Genomic DNA, 12,167 nt, shown 5'->3' on the forward strand with positions numbered 1-12,167 from the left:
ACAGGGAGGCAAGAGAGCCCACTACACGGGGAGTGAAAAGAGTAAAGTGAAGTAAGAGGGAGTAAAGAGCCCAGGCAATTTAACTAATGATTGTCATATCTCTGAAAGCTAAGCCTTCACATATCAGTCGATCAGGTGCTCTTGCCGCAGGGACCTCATTTCTAGTCCGCCCACACATGCAACCACAATTTGTGTGCAAACCGATACACAATAGTACACAAAAGCACACAAAACTTAAACTCCTGTTGCCAGGGAGTGAACCCTGAAGGAAGACCGTCAGTATATATAATGATAACCATTAGGAACCTTATGATTTTGTTTTGTAGTCACCCAACAGATTGAGACACAGCTCTCCTAAACAAACACAAAGTCAGAATCTGAGATATAGATAGATAGATAGATAGATAGATAGATAGATAGATAGATAGATAGATAGATAGATAGATAGATAGATAGATAGATAGATAGATAGATAGATAGATAGATAGATAGATAGATAAAATCAATTTGATTGTTAAAGAAAACCCCATTTCTCGGCTGCATCATCCCCCTTATTCAGGCACACACCTATAATGTTTTAACCTAGTTGGGTAATCACCGAAAACATCACAGTAAGAAAATTCTGTAATTCATCACCCAAGCTGTCCCGCTCATTTGTCCTTACAAGATCTCACAGTTTAACTTTATCCACTGCAGCCCAGTATAATCTTGTCATGTCTGACACTTTGATGCCTGTTAAGTCCTCTGAGGTAAATCATATCATATTTTATATTTTTAAAGTTCTCACCATCTTATTATTTCAATTTTAGACATGCCACAGTACAGCACTGTACTTACACATAATGATGAAGAGTACAAGCAATACCTTTTTTTTTTTTTTCACTGTTTGGACTGCTGGTTCTGATTTTCTATCTTCTATTGACTGTATTTAAAGAATTGACCAAGACATTGAACAATATTTATATCTTTTTGAAATTATTTAATGAATTTAACGTTTTAACTTATAACATTTTAGAATAGTAAATTACACGCTGTAAACTCTAAATAAAAAATAAAAAATAAATACCATTCTTATGATCATATGGCAATAATCAACTGGAACAACAGACAAATTATATATTTTAAGGAATTTGGTAAATCCAGCTTAAAAAAAATAAAATAAACTTGTTCAAATAGTCCTTACAGAAAAGAAGTAGAAGGGAAAAGTAAGTTCAAATGAAATTTAGAAATATTTTCATTCTCCTGTGATTTACAATAGTTTACTGTGAATTATTTCAACAACTGCCTGTAGTTTAGCTGAATTTGAAAACGGAAATGTCTTTTTGTGTACCCTGAAAAATGATGACTGGTTTGTTTCCCTTGGTCTCCTGACCTTTGCCTTCTTATTACCAGCGTGAAAAATACACTTCTACATGAAAGAAGAAAAAAAAATGTTGAGCTGACCACTGACCAAAACCTCAGTTTTTGACTTCTTTGACATGAAGAAGCCCTGATTGTTCAATGACATCCTAGAGCAGGAACAAGTCACACAATAACCCCCTGTAGATACAACTATTAGAACACAAATATCCCAAAAAGCTGTCTCCCACATATTTTATTTACCCTTTGGATGTAGAGGTTGTGAAAGTTGAACCTAAGAGCATATGCACCCTGACAAAGCTTAAAGCTGGCTTTGCGCTCTTAACTTCTGTTTTTCTCCTGCAAACGTGTGTGTACTGTAATTGGACTGAGAGAAGCAGACACCTGAGGCAGAGCAGATGTGATAAAAAGTCGGCTTAAGCCGTTGGTCTGGCAGGCGTACCGTCAGCACCTGGCAGGTATTCAGAACAAACAAACAAACAAATCCTGCAGATAAACATACAGAGCAAATGCAAACTGCAAGCTACATGTAAAAATAAGTTAGGTCAGGATGGGTACAGGCTGGAAACGAAAAGGACAATAAGTTTCCAGTGTGGGTTACAAAACAAGATGACACCTGAGCTGACCTGGTGTACGTATGCTGGGGAAGTAATGAGTGATGGGAGGCAGAGGGGCAGGCAGGTAGCTTGAACATGGGAATAAAAACAACACAACACGGCACAACCAAAAAATATATAAGGAAAGTAGGGAAAAGATGTTGAGAGGCAAACATTTAGTAAATACATTTTTGATAAAAGGATAATCTTTGGTAAGAAGGAAGTGATGTTTTAACTTTACAGAAAAGTTATCCAGTTATTAAAAATTCAATTTAGAGCCAAGTAAACTTCAAATAAGTACACTTTAAAATTCAATGTAATGAAATGCATTATGCATTATGCATTTTTTTAACATTAGTAGCTGTGTCATAATGTTTTTTAAAACTATGTTCTAAATTAGCAAAAGATGACAAAAATAAGAACAGCCTCTTATTGTTAAATGAGTGTCCAAAGACTTGATTTTGATTTGTTGATACTCGAAACTCGACTGAAAAAAGAGTGTTTAAAGAGGGGCTATTGAATTTGCTTTAGGCTTTATATTTCTCTCTTGTACCCCTGTATTAGCTTCAAATGACTTAAAACGCAAAAAAAGCACATTTTTTCTTTCACTGATGTCTTGTAAACCCTTTATGTTAGCCGCAGTTTGAAACACTTTAATTAGGTTACTGTTACCCACAAACCCCCATCCATCTGATTGGCCAGCTTGCATAAAGCTTGCCAGAGGCAGATATTCTCATGTGATGACCTCATCACTTCAACAAGTCTCGTGGGGATCTTGTGAAGATCTTGTGCAGAATTTAGATAATATTTTGAGCTGTTAACTAATTCTGGAATTTCTACATCATATCAATACCAAACCATTTTAAAATGTGCGACCATATATTGTGAACATCCAGAATTGTTACTTTAATTTACTACAACTGAGTCTTTTCATAGTAAAAATCATTTAATACTACAAACATGACCTGGTACCGACTTTTGCCATCACAGTTTTGAAAATTGAAAATTGAAAAAAATATGACTTTGCTTCATATTGGGACCTTGAATACACAAGAAAACTTGTTGTGATATCCCTTTCAAGGGAGACAGTAAAAGTAACAGCATACATATAATCCACTCTATGCAAAATAATCTTGTCTGTCTTAATGAAACATTTAAATGGAAAAAAAAAACATAAAGTGTTATTTGGTGCAAAAGTGATTGAGCTACCATCATAATTTACCCCCACGTTTCTCTACTCAGTTCATGACATGCTCAGTTAAATTGCCGACAATCAGCCTTGATCTTACTGCACAGGAGGGGGTTTTCTTCACAGGTCTCAGAGAATGCAACCCATAATCACTCTCACTGTGAGAGCCGGAGCCATTATTCTTCTCTCACTCTCTCTCAGCAAATGAGGCTGCTGCCACTTGTGCCCACTAAACTGCAGTGCTGCAGGATTTGGTCTTGTTATGCTCACCTTTTAGTCAGCATGACCCTGGAGATGCTTCAGGGAGCCCTTCTTGAAAATGATGTGTCTAAGTCAGATTTTTGGCATTTGCTGCTTTTTTTCAAGTGGAAACAAACTTTGCTTTTATTGGATTTCTTATTAAGAGAAGGAAGTGCACACAGAGTTCTTTAAAGCACCAAAAATATCCAAGAAGCCTTGCTGTCATACTTTTGAAGATCGTTTTTCTTTTGTTTGGCACCGCAATACTTATTTATTAACTCAACTGGCTTTCAAAACTGTGAGACTTCATAAGTGTACAAAATGAGCTGTACCATTTTTTTTTTCTCTCTCTTGTCATTTACTTGTCCTACCTCCAAATTCGTCAGCCGTACTTTCTCTCAAGGAAACCCAAAAAGTACAATTTTGCACAATGAACTTTAAATAGGATATAATAAGTCTTTATTTGTATAGCACCAAATCATAACAAATGTTACCTCAAGACACTTTCCAGAAACATTAGCAGGTCGAGAATAGTTAATGTCAAAAGAAAAAAGAATATATGTATATATATATATATATATATATATATATATATATATATATATATATATATATATATATATATATATATATATATATATATATATATATATATATATATATATATATATATATATATATATTAACAGAAATCCAACATCAAGACAAGATAAGGTCTTATTTCATCTTAACCCCCATGAGTACAGCACTTTGCAGCACTCAGCAAGTTACAATGACAGGCAGAACCAGACTCATAATAGACAGACATCTGCCTCAACTGTGACGCACTTCTGGATGATATCAGCAGCAACCAGCAACTCTCAACTTTCTGAACAGGGCTATGAGATTGTACATGACACAATCCGGTTCAGCCATCAACAAGAGGGATGTCTCCCACTCAGTCTCTCTTTCTCTGATCACCTGAACATGTGAGGTGAGGGGCAGACAAAACAAGTGATGGTCTGTTTTTTTAATCCAAGATGGTCGTCTAAAACAAAAGAGCAATGTAAAAATGATCAGCCAATGTACTGTTAATGAAACTGTGGGTGGGCTACAGTTTAACCATCAAAACAAAATCAGAATCTGAAATACTTAATTTATCCTGTGGGAAAATGTGATAATTACAGATCCCTTTAAATAAATATATTAGAGTAGTAATAGAAAGTCCAAAAAGGAATGAATATGAAACAGAATGGAATAAGTAAGAAGGTTGGAATTGTTGAAATAAGCTTTGTACAAATGCACAGATTCCGTTGATTTCATTGCATTCCCCGTCAGCCCAGACAGTCTGTCGATTGTGAGATGAGAGATGTGGCCACGTCTGAGAACGGTACATCATACTTAAAACTCTGTCTGACTCCTGGCTATTCCTCTTAGCTTATCCATCGTGTTTACCAAAGATCACATGCTGCCGATAAATGAAGGAGAAGGCAAAGCTAAAATCTCTGATCTTCCATCAGCCTTCTTCCCCTCCAAGTTTTCTCCTCCTATGAATCTTATGTGCGTCTTAAATATCCAGGGTTCAGCAGGAATCTCCAATAGTTTGGCCGATGAGCCAGCCGGCTACAGAACGGAACATGAACGCACATAGCGAAGTTACTGTGCAACATCAACAATATCGACAATTTTGCCATTGCGTTGGGAAACACCGTCCACAACTCCTTTGGTGTGATGTCCTGAGAGTGCACCGCCCAAATAACCACTTGAGTTTAGTTCAGTCTTTATGTAGTCTCCTCTTTGATTATCTGTGTGTTTTTTTTTGTTTGTTTTTTTTAGCTTGTAAGAGTAATTAACAGTCAGCGTCATCAAAAATATTCACATGCATTTTGGAAATGGAACTGGCGTTTAGCTCCTTTCATGCAGACGAGTTAGAGTTCCTTAATATGAATGTCAGTTGTTTTCTGTGGTTGGTTGTCAGAGACAATATACCATGAAGTTAACTTTTATTGAGTTAAGACCATCACAGAGCAAAGGAGGAGTTAAGAGTGACTATGACAACTGGTGACTCCCGGTCAAAGATGTCAGTGACTATCACCAATTAACAGGGTCACACTTTACACTGGAACGCCAGAAACGTCTGTGGTTGTCAGTAAACATGTCTTCTTTATCCAACCTCAGTTGATCAGGTTTTACCACAAGTTATTGTAACTGCTGGATTTTATGCTCAATGTAAAACTACGGTATATTATCAAACTCTAACATCAGTCTTACTTGCATTGAGTCACTTATGTGTTTATACTCTCTGGGGTACACACTGGATTTCTCCACTAAAAACATCTGTCCGCTGAATGTCTGTGATTGTTCAAATGTTTTCCATCCTTTCACTGATTTCTCATGAATCCAGGAGTTTTTTACCATCCCTCAAACTGGTGTTATATACGTTAAAAAAAATGTTATTTGGTGGCTAACTCCTTCAAGTCACTTGACCAACCATTGTACTCTGCATCACTTATGTTTCCAAAATGCGCGCACAGCCATAACCTTTTCCAAACAGTAAATTGATCTATAAAGGCATTTGTTATCGGTTGTGTCTGTTTTTAACCAGGTCAGAACTGTTCACTCCTCCTTAGTCACTATTAGCATAAAAGCCTCAACATCTATGATGCAGAGTCGCAACCAGTGTCTCTGATTAATTATCCAAGTATCTTATGTTTATTTGATGAAACCTTGTGTTTTGGGGTATTCCATCCAAAAATGTCTCTTAAATGACTAAAGAGGTAGTTACTAAGAGTGGATTTTGGATGGATGGATAAGTTTTGGGATATTGATTAATTTTTTTTCACATTGTAAAAGCAACTGATCTTAGAGTCTTAACTACAGTGAAATGACCCACAGGTTTGACCCAGCCTTCTCTGGCACACCACCAACTGCAGATTATTTTAACCATTCGTAGCAGTTCTGAGGTTATCTTCTCACTCTCGTCTGGTATTTGAAGTTTACTTAAACTTGCTTTGACTCAGAAACGATTACTTACTGAAAACACTTTCCCCAAATTTACCTTCCGCATCCCGCACCAAACTCACAATAACGCTGTGTAAGGCTGTGTTCACAAGAGAGCTGAAGCACAATCTCCTCTCTGCTCCCTTTGGAAGTAAAAGTCATTGGCATCAATTAGGGATAATCTTGTTCAGTGATCAGAGTCTAACGATCGGCCTGGGAGCAATAAGAAAGGAAGGTAAGTCGGCGTCAATGTGCAGAGCGTTTACTGATTGACTTGTGAAACTCTTTGAGCCCCTCTACTGCAATTACCAAGGAAATCTCATCAATACACACATTATAGGTCTTAATTTTCTCATTTAAATTCAGCCTGGTCAGGAGGGGAATTGAAATTACAGTGAAAACAAAAGAATTAGCTACTTTTCAATTGGCTTTACAATAGAGTCATGGCACTTTTTTTTAAACACCAACAATCAATTAAGTCCTTTCATTGTTTTGGGGTTGGATTCAACTTAGACTATTTTTTTTTTTTTCTGTGTCTTCTGTTTCAGGAAGCAGTTTCGTGGTGAGCATGGGAAGTTTCTTGGATGTCTCCAACTGGCTTAACCCGGCAAAGCTAACCCTGTACTATCAGACCAACTCATCCACACAGTGGGTTCAGGACTACTGCGGGCAAAGGGCCACCGAGCCCTGCGAGCAGATTTGTGATCAAGATACAGGTTAGTACACACTATCATTTGTATCTGATGGATCGAGACAGTAAAGGCTCAACCCTGAGTGCAACCTCAATTGGTTCTTCACAAATGTTTTGATAACAGGCGGAAATATGCAATACGTGTTTGTTGAACTGAGTCTGAACATTTCAAGATGATCAGAAAAATATGAAGACTTAATCACAACCTTACAATAATTATGGGTTTTTCCAAGGAACTAATTTCCCAGCTGGGTGAGCAGAAATTTAACTTTGGACTAGTTGATGAGCCTGAAGGTATGAAAACACTCAGAAAACAGTCAAATCTATACACAACTTATGAATAACAAAACTGGCAACCATTGAGCTGGAATCAAACCGTCACCCCCTTTTTTTCATATTGAAACACATCAGCAGCAATCCCATTTAGATGGTTCGCTTATAGAACATTGTAGTGAGGTCTTAGAGTCATATCTGCCATATTGTTTGACTGATTAACCCAGAACCTACTGCTTCTATTTCAGTCCTCATGTTGAAGTGAGATGATACATTATATACGTCTCAGAAGTCTCCATATATCATTACAATCTAGTCATCTACAGGTAAGAACGAGGCAGCTGTATTAATAGAGAAAGACTCCAGTGCTGAAGTGGTGAATGAGAATCTTTTTGATGAGAAGCTGAAAATTAAAGCTTTTTATGCTGTAATAATTAGAATGTAAAATAAGAGAACAAAAGTCCAAGGTTACGTTGCTGGTGTATTTGTTCTGGAAAAAAAAATAACCGAAAAATTAAACTCTCAATTCTGAACTCTTGGCTCTAGAGCTGCTCTTTATGCCTTACTGTAGCTTTCTGAATGGTTTAAAATCAATTGGCACAATTGGCATCATTGGCACTCCCATTTTACAAGTGCATTCAATTGACCATAACTCTTCAACCATTTGGGCATCCAAGCAAATTGAAAAAAAAGTAAAATAGAAAATACAAGCTTTATGATGATACTCAGAGTATTACAGTACCTCGCAGCAATCCACATCCAACACTGTTCCACCCACAGGTGATAACTGATTCTCATCACAGTCACTTTTCAGCCATTTGAGAGAAAAAAAATAGCTTTAAAACAAATACAAAGATTCTTTGGTCCATTACCTCCCAAGAATCACATGAAGAGGAACTATTTCTCAGTTTATACTTTTAATCAGGTCACATGAAAAATTGACAGCGCTGATCTCCCCCCAGAGAGCTCTGATTTCTGATTAAGTTAGACTTATGAAACAGTCATTGGCTACACCTATACAGAGTTTAGGTCTAACCAAACAACCGTGAATGATTCTTCATCAGCTAAGCTATGATTCACATAGTTGTCCAAAATACAACTGTCATCAGATTGCAGGAATGTTTTACACCTGTGTGTGTGTGTGTGTGTGTGTGTGTGTGTGTGTGTGTGTGTGTGTGTGTGGTGGTGGGGGGGGGGGGGGGGGGGGGGGGGGGGGGGCAGAGGGCATTTGGTGACCTTGAGAAGAAGAATTCACTGACATAAGCTGGAGACAGAAGCTATCTATTTATCTGCTGGCTCCTGAGTAACACAAGGTTGAGTACTGCTACTCTAAAATGTGTTGAATTTGGAGAAAAAGGAAAAAAAGTATATAATAAGTTTGATTTTTTTTTTTTTTTTTAAGCTTCTTTAGGACCATGGAAGTGGATTTAATTTTTGTTACTTTGTGGTCGCTGTGTGCAAAAAAATTGAGGTGTGAAGAGAACTTAAGGAAAGCAAGGATTTCAGTTATAATGTGAAAACAAAACAGACCAGAAAATGTAATTCTATTACTTGACCACAGAGCCCTAAATTGGATAGCTGTTGCTTCATGGTTAAACATACACAACACTGAGCAAGACTTCTTTCCTATTAAATCAAAAATGTCATTAAATTAAGTAGGATTTCTTTTTTTTCAGTTGAAATATTCCATGTTTTTGGTCAGGTGGTTGTTCTGTTTTATAGAGGATCTTTGTGCTTGGTGTGAGAACACACCATTGCATTAAAGTGGCAGGACCATGCGTTTCATTTCTCCTCAGTTGCTGAGTAAATGTAACAGCCCTCTATAGCTGAAGTGAAAGCTGAGTGCACCGTGCTAGTAAACAGCATTGTTAAGTAGGGGCCCCTTCGTGCTTGTTGCGTCTTCCAGGTTCAGTAAATAATCTCATCTTCACTTGCTGTATCTACACAAACAGCTCATGTTTATCTTTTTCGTTTTGCCTGTATGTGCTGGTATGTAAACTATATCAACACAACAGGAGTGGAGTGTGCACTTTGGAGATATTTATCTTCTCTTGAGTTGCGTAACCCTTCTTTGTATTCCCAGCCAAGCTGGATACAGTCTAAGCTCATTAGAATGGATTACATCTGTAATGTATGTGAAATTTATGTCACCCCGGTCAAGGGCATGTTGAGGGCTGATGCATAATGCATTAAGAGCTGCAGACACTAGACTCAGTTGGTGTGCATAAAGATGCCAAAGATAAAGTTGACACGAATGCTTCAGTGGATTTGGAAGACATGAAAACAAATATGCATAATCAGTCACTACTGGTTTGTAAATTGTTAAATCAGCATTTGTCATATTCAATCTCAGACCTGTTCACTCATGCAGACCCCAATACACTCACCATTCACATGTTATTAATACCTCTGTCTCATTGTGCCTCCTTGTCCCCCTGCATTTACTCTTCTTTTCATCTCTACTTTCCAGCAGAAAATATTGTTTGATGAGTAATTGCCCTCAAGTATGTTGTATCTCCTCAGGGCAACCTCATCCATCCAGCAGCACGAATTAAAGGTGTTCTTCAAAACAGCTTTCTATTTCCATCAGCGTCCTCTAGCCTGCTCCCCGCACAATAACACTTAACAATGATACACACACACATTCACAGGCAAACAGTACTGTTTCTGAAAGCAGACTACCTGAAATGAACTCCTCCATCCCGGCACATTTATTGAACTTTCAGCAGCAGGGTGAAAACTGGTTAAAGGCTAAATTGCATAGGGGGAAAGAAGGGCAGCAGCAATTCTCTGTGTGTTAGGTCCTCTGACCATTATGCAGTTCTGGCTCCAACAATAAGCAGCAGTAAAGAAGATTTTTCACCTTTTGACAGCAGGAAACAATGAATTAGACAACTCTTTTTTTTTCTACAGAATAAATATAATAATAAGAAGAAGAATCTGAAAAAAAAAAAAAAAAAACGCACACATGACAAGTACAAAGAACACATATTCATCACTAAATAATAATAATAATAATAATAATAATAATAATAATAATAATAATAATAATAATAATAATAATAATAATAATAATAATAATAGTAATAATGATTATAAAAATAATAATAATAATAAACAATAATGATAAATGGGACGTAAAAAAAATGTGGAAAAACTGAAAGCTGAAAATAACTTAAAGAATAACTGCTGAAAAACATATAGATTTGAGAAAACTACAAAAAAGCTGTAGATGTAGTGTTATATTGTGATCATAGTCATAGCACCAGTAGTTGTACATGTAAATTAAAAGAAAAGAAAAATATGTTTATTTCAGTTGAAGTTGTAATTGAATAAACGTGTAGTTTTATAAGTTGTAGTAGCTGTGGAAAAGATGTACAAGTAATAATACTAAGTTTGTATGACCCTTTTCAGTTCGGGGTAACAAAGTGCTTAACAGGGGGCAGGTACAGCAGGTAAAAAAATGTACAGCAAACACTAAAACCAGTCGAAAGTTGGAGCCAAGCATGAAACTAAATCTGTAAGTATACATAAAAAAACAACCTAACCCTTAACAAAAAATCAAAGTAAGAATAAGATAAATCACAGAATAAAAGCTTTATGGTTAAGATAAGTCTTGGGACTGATAGACTAAGTCTGATATCCTCTGGGAGGTTGTACCAAATTTTAGGGGCTTTCACAGAAAAAGCTTAAATCAAAGAAACTTAGTGGAAATATTCTCACCCTAGTCTGTTCAGATATACTATCGGGAAATTTTGGGATGTTTGAACAAATATTCACAGAATGAGAAAATGTTTCCTGCATAACAGAGTTCTGGACAGTAAGGGGTTTTGACCAATCAGAATCAAGCATCTTACATAATGCATGATAGATTAGATACTGGAGATGCAGTAAATGAAGGTGTAATTTTTAATGATCATGTTTCAGCACACAATGACTGAAAACAAAATAAATGAGCCATAAAAGAAAAACAAATCGTTAAGAGAAAACTGACATAAAACAAGATTTTCTACTCTTACATTTAGTAACACCACTGTTAAAAACCAGGCGAGTAAAAACTTTTTGATGGTAATGTACCACGATGACTCAAGTTTAACACTCATTCTGAGTTATTACATTAAGAGTCGACGCACCCTTTCTCAGATAGTTATACATCCTACCAAGGAGGATATATTGTCATTATCATATTTCCTCCAGCATGTCTCCATCTATCATCATAACTAACCTCATAAAGACCTGTGAACCTCCTTAGCTGCTTTTGTTTCCCCCATTTGAAATTATGTCTCCCTGGCCCTTCCAACTCCACATAATTGGCACTGAAACTGCCGAAGTGTTAACATATAGCCCTGTTTTATTCTTCTATTCATCATCGCAATGCATGTACACCCACTCTGACACACACAGAGATACTCCTACGAGTGTTTTGAATTGGCCCAAGGTCTTTGAACAGAATGGGCACTCCTGGAAATGTTATAACAAGCGTGAGTTTGCATCAGGACAACAATAATTCCTTTCTGTCCTCATACCATGAACCTTGAAATGTGAAAATCATCCACGCGGCCACAGCCAGATACTAGAAATCATTATGATGAAACACATCATTCTTTGCAACATGAGGTTGTTCATACAGGTGAGGGAGTGGAGAGAAATGATTTGTGGTCTCAAGTGATTGCCACTTGAACTGATGTTCAGTTTTTTCTTTTTTAGAATAGGATGATGCAAAGAGAGTGCAGAAAAAGAGTGGGAGGAGAGAATTCAAAGGTGACACAATGGAGACAAATTCAATCAGCGAGCCAATGGGGGAGTTTAAAGAGGATAATACTTTCCCTGTGTGTAGTTT

At 36.8% G+C, this 12,167-nt stretch overlaps 1 protein-coding gene across 1 annotated transcript in view; it reads left to right on the top strand.

Moving 5' to 3' along the window:
• astn2 (astrotactin 2) overlaps positions 1-12,167 on the top strand; it is a 401,766-nt gene that overhangs the window by 207,361 nt on the left and 182,238 nt on the right. The window contains exon 7 of the mRNA XM_074689759.1: positions 6,912-7,079. Coding sequence (XP_074545860.1) covers positions 6,912-7,079 — 168 coding nt within the window. The remainder of the gene's footprint in view (positions 1-6,911; positions 7,080-12,167) is intronic.

The sequence above is a fragment of the Halichoeres trimaculatus genome, unplaced genomic scaffold, assembly GCF_033239565.1.
Source record: "Halichoeres trimaculatus isolate MK-OKI-2021-1 unplaced genomic scaffold, fHalTri1.1 fHalTri1_scaffold_16, whole genome shotgun sequence".
Taxonomy (NCBI): Eukaryota; Metazoa; Chordata; class Actinopteri; order Labriformes; family Labridae; genus Halichoeres; species Halichoeres trimaculatus.